The sequence below is a fragment of the Amblyomma mixtum genome, chromosome 9 (assembly GCF_055824585.1).
Source record: "Amblyomma mixtum isolate Tamu chromosome 9, ASM5582458v1, whole genome shotgun sequence".
In the NCBI taxonomy this organism is placed as follows: Eukaryota; Metazoa; Arthropoda; class Arachnida; order Ixodida; family Ixodidae; genus Amblyomma; species Amblyomma mixtum.
Genome location: NC_143020.1, coordinates 28769357 through 28797047, shown reverse-complemented (window position 1 = coordinate 28797047; position 27691 = coordinate 28769357). Strand labels below are relative to the sequence as shown.

At 44.8% G+C, this 27691-nt stretch overlaps 1 protein-coding gene across 1 annotated transcript in view; it reads right to left on the bottom strand.

The window, feature by feature from the left end:
- Window positions 1-3883: 3883 nt before the first annotated feature.
- LOC149328616 (venom metalloproteinase BumaMPs1-like) overlaps window positions 3884-27691 on the bottom strand; it is a 34931-nt gene continuing 11123 nt past the window's right edge. The window contains exons 3-14 of the mRNA XM_089559038.1: window positions 26498-26590; window positions 25104-25242; window positions 21655-21821; window positions 19635-19706; window positions 19430-19557; window positions 19293-19345; window positions 17261-17369; window positions 16142-16309; window positions 12032-12167; window positions 7560-7682; window positions 5324-5484; window positions 3884-4043 (exon numbers count right to left, since the gene is read on the bottom strand). Coding sequence (XP_089415164.1) covers window positions 3884-4043; window positions 5324-5484; window positions 7560-7682; window positions 12032-12167; window positions 16142-16309; window positions 17261-17369; window positions 19293-19345; window positions 19430-19557; window positions 19635-19706; window positions 21655-21821; window positions 25104-25242; window positions 26498-26590 — 1509 coding nt within the window. The remainder of the gene's footprint in view (window positions 4044-5323; window positions 5485-7559; window positions 7683-12031; window positions 12168-16141; window positions 16310-17260; window positions 17370-19292; window positions 19346-19429; window positions 19558-19634; window positions 19707-21654; window positions 21822-25103; window positions 25243-26497; window positions 26591-27691) is intronic.

Sequence of the window (27691 nt, the reverse complement as noted above, 5' to 3'; positions counted from 1 at the left end):
TATATTTTTTATGACTAGGCTTCAAGATTGTGACGTCATGGTCCCTCCTAGTTTTTCTTCCTCCATGCGTGTTTTGTTGAGCCGTCTTCTCGGAAAAGACGCTTTTGTTCCTCGTCACCTTCTTCAAACGATGGTGATTCAGACACCGAAGTGTACATTGTTTCAGGGAGCGAGGACGATAGTGATGACGTTGTGCTGATCAGCTCTTCCGGTGAAGAAGAGGACAGCTCTGATGCAACATCGCGAGCGCACGTCAGTGGATGTAGATCGACGTCAGCAACATCCCTACGCGACCCCCTCGGTTTCCTTTTTTCGCAGCTCCCGGTTAGACCACCATAAGCTCCCCTGATGACTTGCTTGAATGTATTTATCACTTATTACCTGCAGGAAGTTGGTTTTCTGTATTGCGAGAAATAATAAACTTCAATATGGTAATTTGACTTCATGTTTGCTTCAAATATTTTTTTAAAGATCGAATGCATGGTTTTTATTGCAATATTAATCGAAATCAGGAATAAAAAAAATAAGCAGTTTTGTTAAGAAATTTGATGACATAACAAAACGGTGAAGGGGTTAATATTATGAATAAGTAAAAATTCGTTTCATGTAAGGACACCAGTATTATGTACTTCAGTGAAACATCGTTATCTTTATTCATTGATTGTGCTCTCTACTGATCGTCAGCGGTGCGCCGTTTTATGTCTTTGTAAGTGAGAGGAGACGAGATATTTCATAGATATTTGTATTCGTGCAGAGCTGTTAATGCTGCCCGCTATGTAATGAATGTTCAAGGATGTCGTAGCTGATTTAGGTGTCTTACCTCGAACCTTTTTAATTCTCAACCAATCGCGTCTGTGAGCGACCATGAGCCTGAGCTTCTGCACCACAAAGCTCCCTTCCCGCTATAGACGCCTCTCAGTTCGTCTTTTGCGGCCGCAGGCTCAGCCAATTACCTGATGCTTTGTAAAATCCTTCAGCTCTTCAGTGCAGTCACAAAGTAATCCAGCATCATTTTTGTGTGCCAACTTCTACTTGGGTGATACTGGCCCTTTTCTCGAAAGTTTTTTAACTGGGAGTAAAAATCGTTTAACGCAAGCATTTTCAAGTTTTACACAACAATGCGCGGAATATGGTTTCCAACCGCTGATCTGCGAAAGCACAAGGCACCAGCGCAAGCACGATCGCACGCTGAAAGTCATCGACTCTTTTTAAACTGCAAGTGGCCATACTAGCTGTATCGGAGATGCTTCAGTATCACGCAACAAGGCAGGTTACGTAACTTTTGTCCAGTCTTTAAGCATTTGAGCTTGTATTTTGAGTTGTTCGGACGTCTTTTGTTTGTTCCCTCCTGTACGACACATCATTTTCCTACCGAAACTTTTATGTTTTCTAGTGAGTTCATATTTCTTGCGTCAGTAAGGAGATAAGTGTTTTATTTTTCTTTAATAATTCTTGAGCCTGCACCTGGTGACTCGCTCCCAACCTTCGTCAGCAATGTGCTCAGTGTTATTCATGACTGTGCCAATGCAAAGAATTTTACGCATGAAATGCCTAGTGACAATGCCATTCGGTTCCTAGACTTATTGCTAACCTTTAACGAAGGCCACATCTGCTGGAGCTACTCACCCAGAACTCAGAAAGCGCTTTTGCCTTATGTTTCATCGCACTCCAAGCTGATTCAAAGAGCCATAGCTAACCTTTGCCTAGGGAATGCATTGCAGAAGAGCTGCCCACATGCAGTGAATGAGAGCTTTCATTAGCAAGTCCGTCGCCTTAGCGATGCGGGTTATCCGGATGACGTGCTGACTGCAGTTGGTGAGTCGATGCTGCAGAAGATTAAAAACCAGAACGCACGGGGGTCCGGAAGTGCTAGACAGGATGGGAGGAAAGTTGAAGTGGTGCCCTATCTTCACGGTGTGTCGCGTAACCTGAAGAAAGTGGCACAACGGCACGGCGTGACGGTAGTGTTCTCGGCACCTTGTAAGATGTCTGGTTTATGTGTACGAATTGCGAAGGCCAGTGAGGGGAAGAAGCCCAAGAGATGCACTGTTAAGCATGCTAACAAGTTCGTTGCTTGTTCGACTCGGGTAGTTTACAAGATTCCCCTGTCATGTGGTGGAGTGTACACGGGCCAAACTGGCAGATGTGTTAATGACCGGGCACGCGAACATAATAATTATCTGAAAAATTCGTCAGATCCAAATACTCTCTCACGTCAATGCAGGAGTTGTAAAAAATGTGTTCCAGGTTTTAACAACATTTGTGTTATCGAAAAAGGGAAAAACAGGGAGGAGAGGGAAATCCTTGAGGCCTTTCATATTAGGCTGCAAGGCAGTGACACATGCATCAGCGCACCGTCCTTGCATCTCACTAGCAAGGAAGTTAATTTCCTAAGAAGTGTGCGCGTGCAAGATTGATAGACATGTTATCTGTATTTTGTTGTTTGCCAGTGTTGGAGCGTGTATCCACTCCTCGGTGATCTGCCACTTATGTATCTGTTTGTTTTCTTTGGTGTGTCTGATACGCATGCGTCTTCTGGTGACCTAGGTTGGCCGTTTCTCGATTAAACTTCAGTTGTTAGTCCAGCGTTGTCCTGTGTTCTTCTTCTCCTCGTGTCTCGTTCTTTCGCTGGTGAAGTTATGTATGATGTACACCAACTAGCCCACATGGGTACCTTGTTAGAGATAAGTGTTCACTCCCTGCTGTTAACGTGCTAGACTCAGCAAAAACTGCACCTGATCTCCTGGCTGTCTTCCTAATTGTTAAGTCCAATGAGCAAGAGAGACAGAAGCGCCGACTGTGGCCTGCCGCAATGCAATCGGTAGGCCTGATTTTGCTACACCAACGCTCAGCGCACGTCTGCGCTGAGCGTTGGCTGTACTCTCTCCCTCCGCTGCCCTTCGCTCGGCGAAGCGGCTTTGTGCACGTTTTGTTCTTTTTCTCGCTATCGTCCTTGTAAAAATGACCACGTAGGCGTGTCACCTGTCGACTCTTCCGCGAAAAAAAAAAGCTGTGATAACCAGCTGCGCAGCAGACGTAGGCAAGGCGCCACTTAAGCACCACAACGCTGACAAGTACCGTGAAGCACCCTACGGCGCATGAGCGCGCCTGACGAATAAGGAGGAGAAAGTGTCCAGGACCAAGACACCTCGAAAGAGATGGAGAAGCAGCGCAGTGCTAGTGTTCTACCAGCGCCAATGTCAGTTGAGATGCCTAAGTAAGCTTTCTCCTAGGTAGCAAAATTCATCCCTTCTTATCAGCGGTGTTCGATCTCCTTACTCCGTGTTATCCTTGAATCTTTAACCAATAAGAGACCATCACATCGCACTCACGGCCTGGCGAAGTGACGGCAGGTTATCTGTAGCCTACGTAGAGGCAGCCGCTTACCCAGAACCCGAGAAAGCGTGCGCGATAGCAGCGATGACTGAGAGAAGGCTAACTCGTAGCAAAGGCGACTTTAGTACGCACAAACCCTTCATAAAAAGCCGGAGAAGCGGCAGTCGCTATGGCGCTGACAAACCCGCAAACGGAAGTGAAAATAGCCATTGGCAATTTCGCCAAGGGCAGAGTATCTCCCATCTTCTTGAGAATTATCAGGAATTACCCGAAAGACAGGAATAAAGTGGAAATGGTCTAGGTACTGGCTGCCTCCTCAAACTAAGGGAACGAGGCAACCCGCGATAATACTCGAGGATCTATCAGCCGAGCGATACTAACTCCGACGTCGGAATGTCAAGGGACGGCCATTATACCTACCACTAGATCACTCAACATTAGAGGCTGGAAAGGCTAACCTTCCCACCTCTGCATAAAACCTTAACCAAAGAAGAGGAGGTTCCGTGGAAAACAACTCCAAACTAAAACTCTCTTTAATCGCGCTGTCCTAAGCCATGCGTGCCAGGATGGATTTAAGCCGGAGTTCAGCAAATGCGGCAGCAAAGCCACCGTAGGCCCCATCTTCTAGAAATGTCCGACAGATCCACCACCAATATCGTTCCAGAGGCTCACGCAAACAGGACTGTGGAAGATCCTTCTCCTCGGCTCTGACCTCAAACCCAAGAGCAGCTCCTGACTAGAGCCCAAGAGGTCACCGTCAGTCTCCACTGACGGCCACATAGCAAGATCAACTAACTCACTTGTAACTCAAGACGGTAATAAAGGTGCTCCAGTCCAAATCACTCAGAAGAAGCCCCCTACCTGCATTGTATAGGAGGCGCTATATTTGTTCCACTGCGCAACTGACTGCGGTTAGTTGCTTTGGCGTCGAGAAACGCACTACCATATTCAGGGCGATTAGAGGCGCGCATTTCACAGATCTCAGTCCCTACGTATTTTTTTCTTGTCATAACAGATTTAACTGAAGAAATACACAGCGTGGCTAGAACACAGTGCGGAATCTGACGCCTGTAAATAATACAGGCGGCGTGCAGCAGCTCTGCGCGTGCGCCAAAAACTGCCCCTCTCGTTACGCTGTGCTTTTCGGCTCTGTGATCGACAAGACAAACTAAACCACTGGTTGCAAGAAGAGCTTTCGCCTTGAGCCGCTAGTTGTCGGACAGCGCTCGGGGGTTTATTCACATTTCTTTCACCTCTGTTTGCGCATAACGAAGGAAGGTAATCGCATTTTACTTTTAAAAATAAACCAAAACGCGCAGTAGTCCCTGCTGACACCGATAGTAAACCACGCAGTGATGTCATTTGACACCATCACCTCGCAGCCGTCAAGGGAATGTTTTTGTGTTAGCTATTCGCGAGTGCACAAGAATATTACTCATAAAACATCTGCGATGCTGATCCTATAGGCGGGTTTGTGTCCTGACTAGCAAAAGGTCCTGCCCGCTTCAGGACGTCAGATCTTATTTAGATTTGTCCTCATCTCAGCTATCAATTCATTCCCGTTCCTCACTGGGCCCACAACCATCCAATGAATGTTCTCCAACTTATCTATTCTCGCCTACAGGGATTACGGCAGGGATTACTTAAGGACATGAGCATAACTGCCAATCTTCTGTTGTTGAAGGAAACGAGCGTTACATAGTATGAAGCGTGTGCTCTGGCACGAATAGACGTGTTTCAATCATAAGTTTTGATATCGAGTCGTGTGGAACAGTTTGCGAGATAATTATGTTAAAAGAAAATCACAGATCAGAGTCAGAGTTACAATTTTAAGAGTTTATTACTGCTGCAACCCAGTTTCCTCCCAATACTTGTGAGCTCCACAATATTAGTTCACCAAAAGTATTTCTTTGGTGATGTCAACACCAATATTACCAAGTACTAAGAATTCATTATGGAGTGTTGCCGGAGTAGACAGCATCAATACCTCCTATACGGCCGATTGCGATTCTTCCAGATGGGATTCTCCCACCATCTTGTCGTTCGGATGGTAGGCTTCGGGGTTACTGGGGGCCGAGGGGTCTCCTTCTTTTGAGTGTGATTTCCCCTTCCTTGAGAGTCATACTCGCACAACCCTCGGACGCACACCTGGGGGAAAAGAAGACGCATTTTAATTCACCACAGCACTTGCAATGTGTCTACCACCCTCCAGCGTCCCTAGAAATGACTAACGGTTAATCCGTTTTGTTTCGGAGTTTATTACAGACATACAAAAAACTACAAGAATTTGTAGTTTTTGTAACACATCGTTTCACAGTTATTGATCCGAGCGGTTACAATCAGAAACGCTTAAGGTCTCATCCTCCCCACTGATGTTCACACCACTTAGACCATAAAAAGCTTCCTATCAGGTTACTTAGCCGACGTGATCGCTACTATTCTCTCCGTCATCACTTAAGTCCAGCGGTGGTTCTTACGAATTTCCTTCGGTTCAAAAGCTACTGCTTTACTTTGCGCGTTTATAAAAATTCATTTTGCTATTCCTGCATCAGTGTAAGACCTAATGAGTTGAACTTTATCGTGGTGCGTTGAGGGTTCCTAAACAACTTGCCATTCAGACCTGTCGTAGCTTCTATTCACCGACTTGTACGCATCGGACCTCTCAACTCCTGATCCCAAATTATCTAATCGCAATTTTGGTGTCAGAAAGTGCCAGCTACATTTAATTTTCTTCTTACTGCCTCTTAAGGAATGGCACCTGCCAATGGTGGGGGACTGGCCAGGGTTTGGTGCAGAACCAACAAATTGCATAGATTTCATCCTAGCAGTGTTTTTTTTTACTAAACCAGATATCGCACATTTCTTGCCGCCATCAAAAACTCTCCAAAAAATATCCCAAATGCAAAGTTCGTCTAAAAAACAACCTCCTTTAAAATACACTTTAGGAGCTCCCAGCCAACGGGCGGAAGAAAGCGCATGTTTTAGTTATTTCAGCAGTGTTGTTTTAAGTTAATCTTCATAATTTCAAACTTTCCCTAAGGCCTGTTCTTCAACAAGGCTTCACGATAAGTAAAAGGCCTCTATGTAAGAAGCGGGATATCAGAGCAAAACTCCGACCAGCAAACTTAGCACCATACCACTGTCAAGCGCTACGGATGCTAACGGCGCACATCAGTAGCACCAATGTGTTTTGAGTGCAGCCGCTATGAACCTTAATCCATTTTTGAAAGCGTGTGTTTAGTAGTGATGGTACCCTCTAGCCTTGTCGCGGAAGTCCTTCAGGTGTAGATAGCAAAGTACACCTAAATCGAACGCCCCTGCTTACCATTTATAAATTTTTTATGGTGCAGTAACCAAAACATATCTCATCTTACATCTCGCAGCAAATATGGCACTGCTATCCAGTTATTTTCACTGACTGAGATAAAAGTGAGGGCTGCAATGAGAAGTCGCAGTTTCACGAAACTCTTCTAGAATAGTTATTGCTAGTTTTAAATATGAAAATCCAGACCCATAAAAAAATCTGAGCACATTATCCCGTGCATGATTTTATGCAGCAGCAAAATTGCTGCATATTTGAAACGCGATGCTTAAAGTTGAGAGCCAAATGCCAGCAGGATGTTCGGGCTGAAAGTGCAGCCCGTTAATTTGCTGTCACAGATGAGCGCGGGCATATCACTTAAATTACACCCTTTTCAGAAGAGACAATATTGTCTATCTATTTGTTTGATAGTGAATGAACTACATCATTCCAATGAACCTCATAAGTTGTGCGAGTGCTTTATTATTCAGGCGGGAGCTGAACGGAGTTTGAGAAATTTATTTACAGGTTTCTAAGCGCTGTGACGCGGCCTCAAGTTCCGGAGGCAGTTAATAAGTGCAGAAAACTGAATTTAGGCCGCCAAATTATGCATTAAGAAGTAGTTATTTGTAGAAGTAGTAATTTCCTCTAGTTCTGGCTTCAGCAGTTCTGGATAGAGATGTACTCCTTTTCTTCATAACTGATCATTCGAGTCAACGCAGTATGGGCTTTGAAAGCTGCAAATTACACATTCCGCAATGGCAAAAATCGGAGTGCAGGATTTTTTTTTACCCTAAACGAAATTGTCAGTTAAATTGTGGTCTATCATAAGTCAAGTTTTTAAAGCGAAATGGCGCAGAACAACAGGAGGAAGATAAGCTAGGTATGCTTTCCTCCAAAGTGGTGTTAAAATCTGTCTTACCCGATTGGCTCCACAGGACGTGTAGTCTGGCGCATCAGCATATCTAGAGTACGTATATATGCGGTACCCTTCCTGTACGTCATAACTACACTTCAACTTGCATTCGTTGCCCTTGGGATTTACCTGAAAAAAATTGCGTTAAAAGGCACGGTAAATAAAAACCTCAAATTCCTATTTACTGCTGAAGCAAAATCCGTACGTAAATTAAACATGTAAAAGAGTCTTTGGAAACAAGTATGTCCTTATCACGTCCCTTCCCGGCCCATGTCCGGAGCAAGCGCAGCCTTCACCGTCACTTGGTGTACGTGCGGTGGCAAGATGCCACAAAACGTCCCGAAACACCTCTCGGTCGCCCAACGACGCCCTCCTGAACACAGGGAGCACGCGATAGGGATACAGCCAGAAAGCAGTCCGCGCCGACACCTTTCGCAGTGAAAAGTTAACATTTACGCCGTGCTGCGAAATGCGGCAGGTTCTAGGCAAGCAGTTTCCCTTGTGAGCGTTCCTAACACTACATACTTCAAATCAATTGCGCATGCTCGTCTACGTGGGGTTTCTAGGTTCCTCTAAAAAAAGGCGCCAGCCCTCTTACTGAGGATGACACCGAGACGGCGCCGTGCAAGATAGAAGAGAGTGAAAAAAAAAAAACTGGAAATTCTGCAATTCATGGCTTGTCTTCCCGATTTGCAAAACAAAAGCATCAAGATTGCGGCGCATCGGCAGCAACAGAAGAAAGAAAAGGATAATGCATGCGTACATTTTCTTTTCTTTCTTTTGTTGTCGACATGGCGCAGCAGTTTTTTCAGTCATGCACCAACTCGCCCCACGCGCCGTCGTTCTAATGCATTAAGGTAAATTTCTATCTGCTCGCGTCTAAGCTACTTTCCTGTTTTATTTGCCTCTTGATATTGCATTGATTCTTAGAAAGTAGCATGACCTTTCATCAGCGTTTCCTTTTCAGAAGCGACGCTCTGGTCGTTTACTCTCACCAGTACTTACGTGAGAAGCCTACACGCCAGCAGGCTGCAGGTGGATACGGTCTTTGAATTTCAAGAATGAATCTCTCCTCCTAGCCAAATATATGTTATCACGAATCACATATATGCAGTCTTTTTGAAAAATATGCACCTAAGTAGTTTGCTTCTTGGTGTTGCAGCATGGCTCGTTTCGTATCTTCTGCGGTCAAAATTGCTAGCAGGTGAGAGGAGCTTTTGGCCTCACATGTCTGGAGGTTTTGATGCCTAGGGATGCCAGGGCGCTCCATTGCACTGATTATAACCAAACCTCTTGGGCCGTATAATTTTGAAAAAGGCTGTACGTGAGGGTAATTTGATAAAACCCAGCTTTCCATGCTAAACAACTTCAATTTTTAAAGTTCCTCTTTAAATTTAGTAAAATCACTCAAGCAGCGTCATTCACTTGGAGTATTCTCACTGAAGTACACTGTTGGGCGATTTGGTGAGCTACATCGTGAAAGAACACAGCTTAAATAAACGAGTCGCAGGAAGAACAAACACACGCGATCGATGTCTTGCAAAGAATGCACACAGAAACACAAAAAAGGACAGCGAAATTTCACCAAACGTTAAAGCACCAAGGCTTGTCATTCAAGAATTATTATACGCAATCTCGCAGTGAGACAGAAAAACCGAACATCTGCTCAGGCATGACTCCTCTTTGCACGCTTTAACACATTCCTCAAAGATTTCTCTTGTCCATTGAGGGTGATGCCCTTTTTTTTCGGTTTCTGCAAGAGCTTTCTTCACATGTATTCCCATGCTCTCGCAATGTATCCATTCAGTTTCCAGGAAGCGCACATGTGAATATATTCCTCCTTTATTTTCGCTGTGTTCTTTCACAATGGGTCCTCATAGTTAGAAACGTGCTCACGTAAAGAACGCACGTTATGCATTACTTGACGCGCTGTAAATGACGAGTGCAAGAACACTGCAGGCAAAATTTAGTTCGATGAAGGCGCCTATGAATCATACCAGCTAAATACATAATTTTGAAATAATAATGCCGTTCAAGTTAAGCCGACTGAAGTGTTTCGGTAAAAATTATAGATATTTTTGGCACTTATAAAGCATTCGCCGTCTTGCGCAAGCATCACTGTTTGGTCATTGTAATTTGCCTTGGCATGTCATGCGTAATGTGACAGGCGCTACAAATTACAATCATAGCTACAACAGAAACAATGATGGTAGATTTGCGTAGTTATGTAAATGCGAATTAGGTGTGCTAGCCGTTCGGTTTACATTTTGCTTTCGTTGTTCAGATGTAGTCTTTACGGATGCCAGTTGTTCGGACAGGATAATGGGTTAGGAACTATGTATTCGAAATTATTCATTCTGTACATTCGTGGAACCCTGGGAGTGTTCCTAGCAGCCCTGGCGCAGTAGTGCAGTGGTCATGGGATGCGTCACTTCTGTTTTATGGCATGTGCTGCCGTCGGTGGGACTGGGGTTGCTTGGATGAGGTTGCGATCCTGGTTGCTTTTCCCGAGCAGCATCTCACGATTAATACAGCTGCCGCCTAACACAAAACCGGCTTCAGACGAACACACAGACAGGCAAACAAACACACCACGACTAAATGCGGGTAATGGCCACTAGAAGTGCATGCGCACTAAAAGCCTCAAATATTCGACTTATACACGTAGACACCACCTGAAACTCTTTTTTGTTTACTATGATTCTATTTATTCATAGCTCGCAAGTGACATGCAGTTTGTCTCCCTCGTTCTTCTCTCGTCACGCAGGCTCCCTATCTAAGCTACGCTCTCGGGTACCTTAAACTGGAGCCATGCACATAGGGGCTCAGAACGAAAGCAGGGCATAGAAAGAGATAGCAATGACGATTGCGACAATTCTCATTTATACATTTCCCCATAGTGCAAATGTGGTAGGTGTTGATACTTGTGCGTTCAGGCAGTTATTATCAGTGGCCTATCTGTGTACAGCTGCAACGGAAAAAGAATGGCACAAGTGAATCACGATCGGAGCAAAAAAAATCGCGACACGCGGCGCTATTGTTGCCGAGTGCACCGATAGCGAGAGTACCAGGAACATACCATTTCCTAAAGCGGAGGTGGCCGGCAGGAAGCAGCCCACCTAGACATTCGCCCATCAGAAATGCAACATCTTAAACGAACGCCTGTAGATGCCTTATCAGCCAAACCTTGTGCTAAGGTGGCTAAACACATAATCTCGTTTTATTTATTTCTTTTGGCGCTGGCGTGGCGAGCTACGTTATCTTTATCACCTTTTTCCTTTAAAAATGTGCTGGGGATGCACTGTCAAAAGTAATGTGTGGCAGTGCCTACTTTCGGATGCGCTCCTTTCTGTCGGCCACCCCCACTTTGGAAAGTGGAATGTGCCAGGCACCCTCGCTATCTGCGCATACGGCTACAATAACGCCACGTCTCGCAATTTCTCCGCTCCGGTCATGAGTCACTTGTGCTAATCTTTTTCCGTTGCAGCTATACATTATACCGGGTGTTTCACCTAAGATTTACACAATTTTTAAATTATCCTTTTTGAGTGAGAAGACCGCTTTTTTCGGTATAGCATTAACAGCGGAGCTCACGGAGGCGATGACTATGCGCTCTTCTCAAGCGCCTGCCCGCCGCAGTCGCGGCTATAGCCTTGATGCGGTCGGTTGTCATCATCATCTCGTCAGATCTCTTACGTAGTATCATGTGCGGAATTTCTGGCGGACTCTGAACGTTCAGTTCCCGAATCGGATCGGAAAAGCTGCAAATTCAGTCGCGAATATCTCATTATCAGTTGCACTTGTTGAAAGGCTGCAAATTATATTAGCTTTTAATCTTTTCAGTATTCAAAATTGCTATTGTAATATGCAGCGCAAATTGAACAGTAAAAAAGGTAATTAACGAAATTTGGCTAATTATTTTAATAAATTTGACCACTAGTTCCTTATCTTTTGTCCGCCGAGCCGAATGTACATTCCGTAAAGGCGGTATTCATGATACTATCAGAGCCTTTTTTGTTTAATCTGTGAACGGTTAAAAAAACACCCTGTAGAGTGTGTGTGGCTGAAAGCAGTCTTACTACACGACCGTGGAATGTACATGTTGCAGTCGCGGCCGCAGAACTCGGCTTTTCCTTCAGCAGACTAAAGTAAGGGCAGGAAGCAATGTGCTCCTCAATTCTTTATCCGCCTATCTAGCTTCGTGTCATTACATTCGCGCGACTAGATTAAGGGGGTGTGTTTAGATGTTGCACCGTCTGTCATGCAACCTGGAGCAATTCGTGCTTGCTTGTTCCAATGTAGTATTTGTGGTTGCAGAAGGCAATGCATTTATTTCAGCTCCAGTTGGATTGTGCTCTTTTGAGACAATTAGGACCTCTTCATGTATCCTGTCCAACTCGGACCATTTTTAAAACCTGTTTTCCGTCACTCTGTGATCAAACTGCTTTAACCACATATTTTAGCAGGCCACGGCTCACCATTTCTGCGTACACTCCGCGTTTATCGGGAATGGCATTCCTGCAGACATCCTCAGGTTTCACCACATTGCCGGGATAGAGGTCAACTTGTTCTTCTTGGGTTGACAGGACCACCCAACACGTTTGCCCTCGGAACCTGCGAAGAAGGCCGGAAAAAGATATACCTGAGAAGTTCATCACTGATAGAAAATGGTAAGTAATAGACGTATTAGTCGTAACAACAATAGTCCTATTAGTAAAGAACTTGTTGGAGTAATCAGGGCAGAATATTCAATCTACTGCTTGTAACCGAACGCGGGCCAGCATCCTGTCGCCATCATAAAACTGCTAGATGCACTTCAAAAATTATATTTTACCGTTACCTTAATGGGCTGTGGCCGAAAAGCGGCGCGGATATGACAACTGTCGTGTTCAAATTATTTTGGCGTGGGGAAGAAGTTCGTTTTTAAGAGCTGGATCGATAAAATATCACAAGTATGGATAGCATTATGAAACACATCGGTAGATGGCGCGGAGGGGCCGCCGTGACATAACGACTATTGTTTGTACAAGTTTGGTTACTACGCCATCGAGCACAGAAGTGTGTCGTGTAGATCGCGTTTGATGATGTGCGTTGCGCGCGACTGTCGAATAGCACCGGCTGTCGCGATATCAGTGATGTGAGCCCATATGGCTGGAGTTGGTTTCGTATTTCTCCTTGGCGTGTGTTACGCTACAATTTCAATGCGAAGGCATTCTTGGCCAATGATTGGCGGCAACGGAAGCTGTGGACGGAAGTTGTGGACGGAAGCTGTGGACCGAGCGTGTTCGCAGAAACTGAGTAAAAATTACTAAACGAGAACGGTGGCTAAGGCGAGGATCGAACCCGAACGATGGTTTTTTTTATTTTTTACTTCTGGCCTGTCTTTGGCAAAAATTACACCAAACCAACAATCTGAACTAGCTACAGTACACTATATATATATTAAATAGATAATGTACACAGAGAGGGTTCGTAATCAACCAGCCAAAGACTGGCTTCGCCCAACTAAAATTCACGCAACCCCACAAGCGGTTCTACTCTTGAGAGCCACTCAGGAGGTTCCACGGCCAATTTTTGCACAGCGGCAAACAAATTCATACACTGTCGAAAAAATGGCTGAGGCTTAACTTGGCTAAGCCTGGAGAATGGGAAGCATCATCGTGTCGCGTGATTTGGAGGCGCACAACCACAGAGACGGCGCGAGGTGGGCCCCCGTTTCTCCACTGTCGTGACGTCATCGTGTCACGTGGTGTGACGTCATGTATCACGTCATTTGGAGGCGCACAACCACAGCGACGGCGCGAGGTGGGCCCCCGTTTCTCCACTGTCGTGACGTCATCGTATCACGTGGTGTGACGTCATGTATCACGTGATTTGGAGGCGCACAACCACAGCGACGGCGCGAGGTGGGCCCCCGTTTCTCTACTGTCGTGTCGTCATCGTGTCACGTGGTGTGACGTCATGTATCACGTGATTTGGAGGCGCATAACCACGGTGAAGGGCTGAAGGGGTAGCTAAAGTAGTATGCTTCGCATAAAAAGAAATTTGGCAGAGGCTTAGCTTGGCTAAGCCCTGTAAGTTGCGAAAGCAATAGCCCTGGCTGCGCCCCGTTTGCCTGGTCGTGTGTCTTGGTAGTGCTCTTAGTAAAGCTTATTTATGAAACTTTTGCGCATTTGTTTTACATGGCATTATACTCACCACACGAGGGCCCCCACGTGCTGAGAGATTTATGCATGCCTCGGTCGCCAAAACGAGCTGCTGACGCTAACGGATGATTGTCTAGAAGCTTCCCTCTTCTTTCACTCCCACTTCCTTCCTTGCTGTACGGTGCGGTTCGGGCGTCCACCGAGATGACAGAGAATTTCCTTTCCTCAAAAAGCGTTGCGTTCAAAGGGCAAGGCATCGCGCCGAACGGGTCGTGGCGTTTCTCCCTTCCTATGGTTCGGGTGTCCACCGAGATGACAGAGAATTCCTTCGCCATGCCTTGTCCTTTGAAAACACCGCTTTTTGAGGAAAGAAAGTGGCGCAGTAATTCTCTGTCATCTCGGTGGACACCCGAACCGACCGCTAAGCGCGCCGCGCGTGGCAGGAGCGGGAGTTAGGCTGCGCTTAGTAGCTGCGGCCTCGCTACGCGACGGCACGAGTTGGAGCCCCGTTCTTGCAACTGTGACGTCAGACCGCTAAGCGCGCCGCGCGTGGAAGGAGCAGGACCGGCCTCGCTACGCGACAGGCTGAAAGTGCAAGCAGTATTGCTTTCGCATTAATAAGTACGGGTGCCATTTGATCTCATAATGCTCTTGGGCCTCCACTGTGCATGGCGCTCGAGAATGGCAGGATATCATTGTGACAAAGACGCCAGACCACCTAAGATTTATTTTCTCAGCCAGGCCAGTTCAACGTTGGAAGTTGCATAAAGGCAAATCTAGGGAATGCACAGATGTCTCAGAAACGCATTTCCGAGATATGTACTGAGCGTACATGTGTAATCTTGAAGTGTAGTCGTAGCGCCATCATGCGGCACCCACTGAACCCCCCCCCCCCCCCGCAATGCACGGCACTGTTTCAGCAGATGGCGCGCGCGTAGGCGAGATGACAGGGACGAGATACCGGACACGCATGAGGATGAAGAACGCGCAGTAAGAAAATTTCTTTCGCTTTACTGCGCCTAAGCAGACTGAAGTGCGCGCCTGGAATTGTTTCCAGGTTCTATGAACACGTGTGGTTATTTATCACTTGAAAATTGCCTAAACATTCTGCTGCCGTTGCAGAGAGCCGTCACCTCCCGGTACCGAGGTGCTAGTCACGAATCGATGATAACTGAAGCCACGCATCTACAACATGCACCACGCCAATTCATCCCAGACCCTGCCCGGGCATCAACAGGCCGAGAAGATAACGCTTTAAAACAACAAACAATCCGCTATCCGAGGCAATCCAATAAACAATCCGGATACGAGGCAAGTTTTTTTGTTTTGCTCTGTGAAACCAAGAGGTGTTTTAAAGGGCAATCTGTATTGAGATCCCAAGTTTGGGCTATCACCGCTGCGGTTATCTTACTGCCTCGCGGATTCGAAGCATTCAAGATGACCGACTGAAATACGCAATTAGACAAAAATAACGCAGCGCAATCAATAGAGTTTGTTTTCTTTAATTCAAAATATTCCAACGTGCTTACATCCACACACCCGCTATTATTAAAGGTACTCAACTCCAGCCAATGCGTTTATTTTCATTGACTTGAGAATTCGCCCTGCTGTTCCAGGGCGAATGTCCCTACACGCAGGGAGCTGTTGTTTACTATTCTTTTTCTCTTGCCCAGTCTAGCCAAGGTCCCCGGTCCCTTCATTATTTTAGGCTGTATGCGCCCTAAGAAAAAAGTGCACCACACCTGCTCGTCGTTCGGCCGAGACGCTGGTGACGCAATTAACCATGGCAAGAGCTGCCCCATGCCTGTTAGAAGAGCCTAAGAGACGACTTTAGTGCTCGGGCAGGAGGGGGACGGTGAGCGCAGGCGTTTTTTTTTTTTCGCTGAGTTTTCCATGTCTACGCCGTGATAGGGCACTGTCATGCCGAATGATCGAAGCTTACGGGGTACTGTTAAAAAATTTGTGGATAGGATGAACCTTCTGCACTTTTTTTCCTGTATTAAAAGTTGATTTAACTTGCGTCTGTATTATGCCGAGCGCGCTAGGATGAGGCAGAATTAACACTTTTAGAATTTTTCGCTCAGGAGCGGTATCGACGTGTTTTACCGCAATATGTATAAAATATATGATTTCAACCTCATCTGTTCTTTTACGTTCTGGTGTTTATCCTAATGAACTTATTTCGTGCCAGCCGCTATGCTAGAAATAATTTTCTTCTACCACCTGAGTGTTTCTTTCCAACCAATGGAAGAAATCAGAGCAGGCAATTTTCGTGTTACTTTATGGAATTAGTCACCGTTGGAATATTTTCCCCTTAAAACATCGTATTTGCTATTTGCTCTGGCGTTTTACCACGTATTCAGCATTTTACATGTGTGGGCTTTGTGTTAAACTCATGAAATAATTTGGTGTACAAAAGAAGCTTTGAAGAAAAGGACTTACGAGATCACAAGGCTCATCTGCATTCGACTGCACTCGGAAAACCTCTGGTGATTTGCACCTTTGTCCTTATAGCTCATCAGGTATCCGTCATCCCATGAGCAACGTTCCGATCCCATGTATCCTGGAACCAGAGCTATTTTCTTCGATCCGTCGTGTTGAGCTCCCAATCTGTTTTGAAAGAGCCCGTTTAGAAACAAGCAACTAGAGCTTCACTCAGTGTCGTGAACAACAAAAGCGTTATTCCACGGCAAAGCGAAACCAACAAACTTTCCATATTTTCCTCCCTCGCGAATGGCACGGAGAACTGTAAACCGTCCTGTGAGAGGTATTGGTTTCAAATACAACATGCACGACGAATCCTAGAGTTAAGTTACCGCCGAGCGTCTGTCCCTAAGCCCCCGCGTGTAATATTCTTCTTTCAGAGCTCATGAACGCGGGTGTTATCGCTTACGACATGCCAGGGTGATGCTTAGATTCCAAAATTAAATAACGAGGTTATCTGATGCATAAACCTAATGAAGAGTTACATCCAATTATGCGTTAAATGGCATAGTTGGGCAGCGCTGCCGACCTACCGATGCCGCCGACAGAGCTCAAAATGGATCAGACCTGTTACCTATGTAAACATAGAGCGTACTCTAGTGAGACATTGTTGTCTGGCAGATAAAACATATATTTAGTTCAAATCAAGGAGGAAGACTATAGGAGTTCACTTCATATGAGAATAATGAAAGTTGTGAACTGAAAACATGTTAATAAGCGGCAAAAGTCCTAGTCAACGAGAACACGAACTCCAGTGTACAGTTTGCAGCTTGTACTACACTGTCAACATATTGAGAAAGCCAGCCGCCTCGGTCTCCTCAATTGTATTGCGCTCGGCTGTTAACCCGAAAGATGACAGCTCGATCCCGGCCGCACCGTTCCTATTTCGATTGAGGCGAAATGCTTGAGGCCGGCGTATCGTGCCATACCAGCACTCGTTACAGAACATCAATTACGCGAAATTATCTGGGGGCCTCCACTTCGGCGTACCTCATAGCCCGTCCCGGGTCGCTTGGGGACGTTAAACCGAATAACCATTGTGAAAGCGAAAACGATACAGAGTGAGCATTGTCTTACAGATGTCCCATTTCATGCGAGAATGTGAGCATTCCGTTGTAGAATCCAGGACGATCTTCTCCAAGACCTACGTAGTTATCCGTGCAGAGCCCGCCAAGATAGGCGATACCTGCACGAAACGGAAAAACGGCATACTCAAACTATTTAGTCAATCATCGTTTGCAAGAACCACTTTTCCGCCGTCCTAAAGGTCTGCGGTAAACTTGCGGTTCACGCCCTCGCTCTATATGCTTTGGATACTGCCCATAATCATCATCAGAAGCCCCAAAATACTCCCGGGCAAAATAAATTACGTTCCTGAAGATCACTTATCAGCCCTCTCCAGTACTAGCTGCGGGTACAAAATCTCCACCAGCTTCCTAATCTCTTCACTGACCTCGCTCTCTGACGCCACCTTCCATGCTTGTCTTTTCTAGGCATCCACTTCGTCAGTCTTAAGGGACGAACTGTTGCCTTTTCTTTGCATAACACGCTTTGCCGATGGCCATTTCCTCTTTATTTCTGGTGATGTGCCGCTAACTCGCACCCGTTTTTAAAACCACTCTCCTCGCTTGCTGCCTCCTGACAACATCCTTCCTATTTTCCTCGCCACAGCTTGCTTCGCTGTCCCGACGCTGCTCTTTATTCACTCAGTTTTGTTCGAATTAAACATTATTTGGGCGCTCAACGCCATGAATCATGTAACTTGTCTTCACTATTTGTCTTAGCGCAAATCTGGAAACTTTGTGACGCTCGACTATAGAGCACTGCACATAATGTCATATATTTGCGGCACAACCTTTCACGCACCTTTTTGCACCATTGTGATAACTGCCAAGTGCTGTACTGAAAGTGTTAATCTTTCCCATTGCAAAGCGTAGTCCTGCTGCTGCTGCTTTTATTCGTCGGCACCGTCGTCGGCTAGGCCACACCCATTTTTTTTTTCACTGGTGCACACAAGTATGAAAAATGTGCTGCAACTTGCGCTAAGTTTCTTTTCTTACGTTCCTTGGCTTCCTTTTCCCTTCCTTTAAGCGCACTATAACTATCCCAAGACACTGCGCACGTTCTATCAGAGTTAACTAACGTCATAAGACGTTTGTGCAGTGTAGCTACATAATGAATAGTAAAAAGGCAAGTCTCACGCATAATAATGCGAAAATAATTCTTTGGAATTATGTTAGTTCAGGCAAGAGTTACAAAGATAAATAAATAATACAATTTCCCACTGGTACCTATGCGACCAATTTCTTAAGCCTTTTGAAGATTATCTGAAGAATTATTCTCCTTTTTCATTATGGCCCATTTACGCGCACTAGCGCAACGCAAAAGCAATTTCGCATAAAAATGACAATTTAGAAGGTATTTAAAAGCGTTTTCTACGTGATTATTTTTTTCATCGTAGAAGAAACGGTCATGGATTATGTAAAATTGCTGAAAAAATTACTGCTGTTTCCGAAGATTTACTAAAGGACGCTTGATTCGATGCTCTTATTTTTAACTATTTTAGATCTGTTTCTTTCGAGGTGTTCTTTTTTTATTTTAATGCGACACCATCAGAATCTCGATGAAACAAAAATGCATCGGTATTAACAAAGTTCCCAATTGACTGAAAAGAAATGATGTCGCCAGAGGGAAAGTAACGTCACCGGCCCAAAAGGGAAATCACTTCTGGTAAGGCATCAACATTTGCTTCTGCTATTGCGTTGCGAACACATAATGTAAATGGGCTCTTTGTGAAATATTTCCCGCCAGTAAGCTTACTTTAGGCTCATGGTCCCCAAATTTCGCATCGTTGCACAGCACAAGAATACTACTATTCGTAAGCTGCTCAATTCTCTACCAGTTCCCAGGCAGTAATAAAAGTACCTTACGAGTTCAATTCTTATATTACAACATGAGCTTTACGCGTCGAATCAGAAAGTCGCGTGGCAAACTCAGCTTGCAACTAACGAATTTGGTCTTTAACTAGCCAAATCATCGAGGCTAATTTTCCACCAAGGTTTGCAGTTTCAGACATACTATTGAGTAACGTCTACAATAAAAAACGTACCTAAGCCGTTCGTACTTATTGTACCATCATCTTCATCAGTAACTACGTCACGCCTGGAAAAAAATAGTAAAATGGGATTATTGCCTCTTTTCAAGTAGCAGTCGGTCATTTGGATAAGTTGCATCGAAGAGAGTTACCCCGTGAAGAAGAACACGACGTCAGGAGTTCCAAATTTTGATTTCTTCATCTTTGCGTACTCCCGGAAGGCACTCAGCGTCTGGGAGTCATGCGTATATTTATGGTTCCCGCGCAGAAACTTCTCATCCTGAATGGGATAGACACGCAGTTTAGCCAAGGGGCAACACAATGCTATAAAGACGGAAGAGATATTGTAGGGCATACCCAGCTCTGTTCAGCGCCCGTCAGTATGAGCTTCACTCTCGGCCGAGTCATATCCTGAAACCTTAGGTTTGCCTGCGGGAGCACAGGTAGCATCGAATTACAAGTCAAAATTGTGCAGAGTTAGGTGTATGGACCTTGTCAAATGTCTGCACCGTCAAACCTACATCTGCCTGGACAGTTTTAACGGTTTTAACGAGTGTACAGTTTCTGTCGAAAGTATACAGCCTAAAGGGTTTGCTCCTTAGCCCTGCAGCGCAGATCCTCTGGCATACTCACAGACCCTAAACTGTCGAAGGCGGGACGAACTTAATTCCTTAACCCTCCTAAACTTAGAAATGTGAAATGTGCTTAAAAGCAGCACCACACGGCTTGGACGCAAACTTCTTGGGTTGTATATTTTTGATAAACACTGTTGATCATTAATATGTATGCAAATACAGCATAACGCATATTACTCTAAGTCATTACTTTGCAATTCACACCAAATGTTTGGTCTTTACTGAAAGAAATATCCGCATTCAGTTAAAAAGCCACAAAAAAGCGGTTGGACTTTGGTGGTCAAAATGTATGGAGCGGACATCTCCCATCGGATTTGCTCTTTTTGTTTACTCCCTGAAAGATGGAAAGAAAGTAGCGTGGGCCAAGGTTAATGCTTCTAGGAGTTCATAAAAGGCATGGTGTGGCTTTTCTTTTTTTTTCAAATCGGCTTTTAAAAGCATGTGACTTAATTCATGTTACTTTACAACAGAACAAACTGCCGGATGCCTCAGCAACACGACTAGATGAATCTGTTCAGTGCAGAAGCTTTTATCACATTTTCCCCGATTGAGGGCAAGTGAATCCGCATAGCCCAATCCGGAGAACATTCCAGTTGCAGTCAAATCAAATATTTCTAAGGCTCTGTCAGAAAGCAGCGATGGAATTCCATTGAAGTTTATTTTCTCGTTGCTAACACAGATGGGTATTTTGCTCCTTATTTTTGAGTGCAGCTTTTCACAGACTACACAAAAACCAGCATTGAGCTACTTATTATTGCTCTCGAATGATGCTCAGTGCTCCAACCAAGCGAGACAAGAGCACCTACGTGCTTCACGGCGGATAAATTACTTGACATCACAACGCCAAATTTTATTTCCCCCCAAAAAGGGCTGCCTATATTTTTTATTTCACTGCTTGGAGCAACAAAATGCGCTTGTATTCTCGACGGCATTCGGATCATGTGCAGCGAGCACATTTGAAAATAAGTCTACTTATTTCTCCCGTTTCTGTAGCCGCGTCTTTCGAGAACGGCACAGTAAGTTCACAACCTGCTTTCTGGGTCGGCGACCTTTTTGACCACTTACTATATTCCTCCACCTACGATCGAAACCCGATGCAGTCAGGCTTTAATGTGCCGGGAATTAGCATATGCTGTACTTTCTCACTTTGCAGCTAGATATTGCCTAACAACCGGGTTATGATGTGAATGAGTACTTCAGTAGATCGTTTACCCATCAACATGGACCAGGCTAGTTGAATACTGCTGCTGAAATTGCAGTGATTAAGTATTTTGATTTGTTCGCAGGCGCCGTTCGAGTTTTATTCCATCCTGACTATGCACGGCGGCATAACTTTACACACCGCACAAAAATTAATGCCTCACTACCAATCCCTTCGGTACTTACATATATTAAAGCCGTGTCGTGGCAGCCACCCGTAAGTAACTAATTTGCTTTTCTCGCGAAGAAGCTCCGTTCCAGTCGATTATCACGCAATTTAAATCTCACCAATACTCGAGAAAGAAAAACAGCCGTTGCACTTGCAGAATTTTTTTTGTGCCAGCAAATGGAGGGAATGCTCTTCGTGGCTCGAAATCTTATTTTATAGATATATACAATATTTCCGTAAACGCTATCATTGCTATTGTTAGGGCAAAGGCAAATAAAAATTTCACTAAAACTGCACACATTGAAGCTGTAAGAACAGCAACTCAAGATTGCAGAGGCAATGCTTCTCTTTTAGTGATTCTAGTGACACTTACCGAGTTCAGCGTAACGCAAAGGTATACAATGAAGTCTTTTGTCTGATTGAAGTATCGATGGTGGGGCTTGTCTGCAACAATAAAGACCTCGACAGTCACTGCCGGAGGAGGAACAGGAGGTCTGATCCTGTTCCAGTCTTGTCTTTCTGAAATGATGCTATGCTCCTCTGAAAAATAAAAATAAATTTGTCTACTTTTTGTACGCCGCAAAACCTAGCACTGAGAGGAAACCGAGGAAACCCGCGAGCAAAACGCATTTTCCATATGGGCAAGCTAGAATAGCGTAGTTCGTATTAATCTTTAGCAAAGCTAAATTACAGCTATGAATTTTATCTCAAAAGTACATTCTTTCAGGGAATTACAGCAATAGTTTTAATAGGACAGAGCATAATTCTGCCGCTGAGAGGTGGTAATCCGCAAATATGCGACCCTATAACACAGTAACTAACTCATTATCAGCCACTTCATGGCTCCTAAGTGGTGGCTACGGAAAGTGAAATTCAGACGATAACCTTTAAATGCCACTCATTTCTTCAACACGCAGCGTAAAATAGGCGAACAACTTTGATGATTGTAATGTGGGTATGATTGCATTTTTGTATTCTTACATCTTGTTTGTATCATGCCTGCTTTTTTTTATCGCCTGAGCACTATAGTCCCCGCTGTAAAATAAAATAACGCGCGCCTCCGTGTGTGTGTTTTGTGTTGCGAGGAGGCTTGGTGGGTGATTGATTCTGTGCATGGGTGATGTGAAGCTCCTCCTTCCATCTCCCGTAGGTGATCGGAGCGGATCGAGGCAACTCCGTCTCCGCAAGGTGCCTCCTCCAGAGCACTCACCCAATAAAGTACCAACTTTCACCCTTCAGAGGTGCCACCTACCACCCACAAAGGCACCTACCACCCACAAACTTTCACGCAATTACCCACCTCCATCAACTTGAAGCCCACAGAGCAGCGGAATGAAGCACCGACAGTGCAATCAAATTCAAAGACAATCTGAACAAGTAATCAATGTAAAAGCAAAAGGCAGAGTCGCCCACACGCCTATCAAGAGCGCTCGAATGGCGTTCACTTGTGTCACTGACGAGTGGCCTAGGGCTCTAGAGACTTATCCTCATTGTGCGTGCACATTACCATCGATCGCGTTGAGCTCATGTCTTTAAAACCGGTAATGGGTGTGACGACGATTTTACCCCCAATACCAGAAGCGAATATTTGTCGCATCATGTTGTACGATCGCCTGTGCATTTTGTTTAGTCACCAACACATTATAAGGTTGCTGTGTTGGTACACTTTCAGCGCACTGAACATTCGCAGCTTCGCGGGTTCGGAGTGCTAGTTAACAAACTTTTACTTTGCGCTTGTCGATTTTAAAGCCTACACCATGAACTGCAGGCGGCCCGCAGCTATCAGAACGATCATGCCTGATAGCTTAACAAAATATTTCGTCATTGCTCAAATAAATATCTTTCCTGCTGTTTCGATTTCTTTTATGTAGTTGTTTACTCGCCATTATCAACGGGACGGGAATAAATGCTTAGTTCTAGCACTTAAAATCCGAATCGGTGCAAATACACAGTACAAGAAAATGTACGCACAACGCGTAACCACCTTTTTGCAGATGTATGAAATGAAATGCGATATAAAGAAAAGGTTCTTCAGGTAATGGTGGCCTTTATGCGTGACCAATAAGATCTTTCTTATTAGGAATTTTTTTTTTACTTTAGCCACCTTGCCTGCACACACAAGAGGAGTAAAAAGTGAAAATGTAAAATTTGCTTTGTTGAAGGAAAATGGCGCAGTAACTGTCGCACCGCGCCGTAAGGGAAGTGACGAGGATGTCCTCAGGCTTAATGGCACATACCCACTGCGGGGGATTGGCCAGGGTGCATAGCGGATACAAACGCACTTATGTACAGGAGTAGAATATTTGGACAATTTTATGTCTTAGAGTAGAATTTCTAATGATAAAAACGGAAAATAAAAAGCAGTGATTTATCATTCTAGGAGAGGAATCTACCTGACTTAACTATAAAGTCGTGAGTGTAATCGCTCACTGGATTCAGCGCATAACAAAGGTGGGAGACAATAGAACAAAGCCAGAAAGAAGTGCTATATAGTGCAGGTCTCTGGAATAATTTCTACTACCTGGGGGATCTTTACCTTTCACTGATACTGCACAGCACACGTACGCCTTTCGTTTCGCCTCTATCAAAACGCGGCCGCCGTAGGCAGGATCGAACCCGGGAGCCTCGGCTCAGTAGCCAGGTTCCCTAAGCACGCAGCCAACGCGGCGGGTCAAGAAAAGTGGCAAGTTCAAATTTACCGCGAACACTTCGTTGCGTATGGAATAACTGCGAAGAAAAGTTACGAGTGCATCGTGGGCCAAACATTTAAAACTAAATCCACCACAGCCCTTCAAAGTGTGCAGAGAACGGTCGATGCCGAATCTGAAAGGCCATTTTACAAATGCTCAATTGCGCTTTTATGCAATGACTGCACGGTTTCATCGCAACGGTGCTACTTTAGCAGAAAATCGAGCTTATATATGCTAGAAAAGTAAAAAGAAAATACATGTATTTCCACCATCTGCCGCTTTCTCGGTCAAGCTGCCACAACGTCAAACCTTTTTTAGCTGACCTCTCAGTCTTGGCAGCACGAATATCCTCTTCCGGTAGCGATCTCCGGTAGCGGTATCCTAATTATCAATTCCCTCTTCATTTTGTTAGTCAGTCAGAAACGTGCTAAGAAACCCAGTTTATCAATGGCTCGAAGGAGTTTCAGAAGTTACACGCCCCGGTTATAGGGGTCATCTTCAGTACCACAAAGTTGCCTTGCAGTAAAATCTGGTTCCTCTGGGGGCGTATGTACGCCGGGTTTCACGCACTTCTATTAACTTAAAGCAGGGGCGCAGTTACCTAAGACGGCGCGCCATCATTACGTCGATCAAATGCCATATAACCGCAGCTTGCGGCTACTCGCCCTCGGCGGTACAGCAAATTCTATCAACCTCGCTCTGCTTGCCATTCGCAGAACAGCACGACACAAAATGAGCCCGACTTAGACAGCTATAACTTTTACATTTCGTGATCAAAGCACTGCAAATACTGTAAATGTATGTCTCACTTCATGTTCTCTCTTCTTTCAATTATACTCCACATGGAAAACAGGTTCCTTACAATAGGCGACATCCTTCTTTTCTACTTTCCAGCGAATGCGATTTCCAGAAACAATTGTACTTCCTGATCTAAGACAAACCTGCTATACAATTATCTGCCAAGTTCCCACCTATGCCAACTAAAATTGTGTCAGTCACATTGTTAGGCCCAGTACTGTACAATTTCGGCATCATTGCGATGCTCCTCCAAATAGAGTGAAGGCTGCACCGGATTTTGTACCCACGGCCGCTAATAACTTGCATCCGCATGAGTATGACACAATGCACGTACTTTCCTCAGTGAATGTGAGAACTTTGTCCCTCATCTCATTGCGCTCAATCTCGTGTAGCATATGCGGGATCAGCCCTGATTCCGAACGTTCCGCTGTTGGAAGAGGCTGAATCCTGTGGTTAGGTCCCACAATTCCTTCCTACAAAAAAAGAAGAGAAGCACTGTGGTAAGATTTTGTTTGGCTTTTCCTAAGAATATTGCGCGAAATATCAACTAAAGCATAAACGATGCTCATCAGTAGTTGCTATAATAAAATTAAAAAATATTCAGACAGATAGCGCAGCACACTTAGTAAACAGTGTAATATGCCGCGGGTCCAGATATAAACTTCAGTAAAACGGCGAGTTGAGCAGGTTGTACATACTTGAAGACGGATGGGGTGCCTAACCACCCAACCGTCTTCGTTTTTGACTGGGAACTATTGTATCTTGACCACAAAGACTGATGTTGACAGCTTACAAGCGTTGTTGCGACAACTCATAGCGGCTCTTGGTGGTAAAAAGAGTATATTTGAGGTATTCCTTTACCTCGAGTTGCTAGTTAGCTCTTGTCTCGTCTTCTCTCTTGTCCCTGTAAATGCTGCACTGTTTTTGTTCTTCAGGTCCAGATATAAGGAGCTGAATTAGCCGGGTGCAGTTAGGAGTGACTACAAACATGCTATATGTGCTCAGAAAATTCATAGTGCCTGTTTGCAACTTTTGAAGAAACGAAGTTTTCTGCAAAAAACTGTCGGCTACTGCATGTTCTGCTCCGCTAATAAAACAAATCAGAATACTCAAAAAGACAGTTCGTTGGCAAAGCCTTCGTTGACAAAGTTTAAGACCATATTGTCCTGTCATGTAGTTGTCAGGCCTTGCCGACAAAATTCTATGACCTTAATTCCACCACAGTGTTTCGAGGGAATACATGCACTGTTTTATGTTCTATAAAATACAGTTCGAAAGACAGGCAGAGAGAACTTCATTGCGCAGAAAAAATTTTAGCAAGTATGTGCCAAACCTTAGACGTGCTAATCTGCACATGGCGCACAGAATTGGAGAGAACCTGTGTTCATTTGTACAAGTGGCACATGAGCGGTTGGAGCCGCATGTTAAAGTAAGAATATAATTATTGTGAGATGGGTTGGACAAGCTCGACGGCCCATATTCTGCGGTATTATGTGAGGTATAACGGTGGGGATGAAAAGGTCTGGATAGGTCCAGTCGATTAGTGACGCAGCATTAGCCATAGCTTTCAACTCCTTTTCATTTCAATGACTCTACTAACAAAGGCAGCGAAATAGACGACGAACATCCGCAGCTTGATAACACAAAAAAAAAAGAGACAACTGAAATTTTCATGCCAGAGTAATCATTTTGAGACTGCTTTTATAGCGTCAGCAGGTAATGTCTTACCAATTCAACGCTTTTTCCAATGCTTTTAAGGGACACCGTCGCCATCTTCTCTGCGTCCTGGTAGAGGTTGCGGTTGATCTCGTTTCCGTCATACTGAAAGCAATGTGAAACCGTGTGAGAATATGCCTTACATTCGATAGCGCGGTACAAAATGTTGCAGGCTCAACAGGCTGCTGAAACAAGGCATGGTTTCCCTACTCGTACGTTAGGTTTGGTTGGTTTATGGGGTTTAACGTCCCAAAGCGACTAAGGCTATGAGTGACGCCGTAGTGGAGGGCTCCGGAAATTTCGACCACCTGGGGTTCTTTAACGTGCACTGACATCGCACAGTACACGGGCCTCTGGAATTTCTCCTCCAAAGAAATTCAACCGCCGCGGCCAGGATCGACCCCGCGTCTTTCGGGTCAGCAGCCGAGCATCATAACCACTGAGCCACCGCGGCGGCGCCTACTCGTATGTTAAAATAATTAAGTAGCGTTATATCTGTTGTGGAGCCCTTGATCCTAGCTAGCTTCTCCGAACTGCGCATTTGCAACTGTTGCCTTTTCTTTGCATGTTGCTCAATTTATGGGGTACCATTGCGAGGCGGGTAGAAAAAAGCACAACTTCTCCAAAGTTGCACAAAAAACTGCAAAAACAGTAGGAGAAAATTTCTTTTCATTATACTGCTCACAACCTCTCGCATGTCCTCCATGAAATGTGAGCGTAGATATTTATTACCCATTTAAAGGCATACTAAGCAAAGGTCGTATGAGACGCTCCCCGAGTTTAATCTTCAGAACAATTGTACCAAAGGCAACAGTTACAACTGTACCGTATTTTCCGGTGCATAAGACACGGCTTTTTTGTTCAAAAATTTTGGTGGTGCATCCTCTACAAGGCCGCGGCTTATACAAGAATTTTCCTTTTTTTTGCGAGTTCAGAAATTGCTCAGGTTCATGATCAAGTTTTTTTCACCGAAAAAATTTCACTACCAATAACGCGGTTGTAACACGGTTAATACTTCAATGCCGGGACCGCCATGAGCCACTTTTTTAGGTGAACTTTATCATGCAACGGTGGGGATGATGACATCCGGGATCACAAATATAAGGCCATTTCGGAGGCCCCAAGCAAAATTAATGTGAAATGCCAAAAGTTGGCAACAATCGCGCTTCTCGCCATTGTCAAGACAAGCTGGCGTTCTTTTTAGTC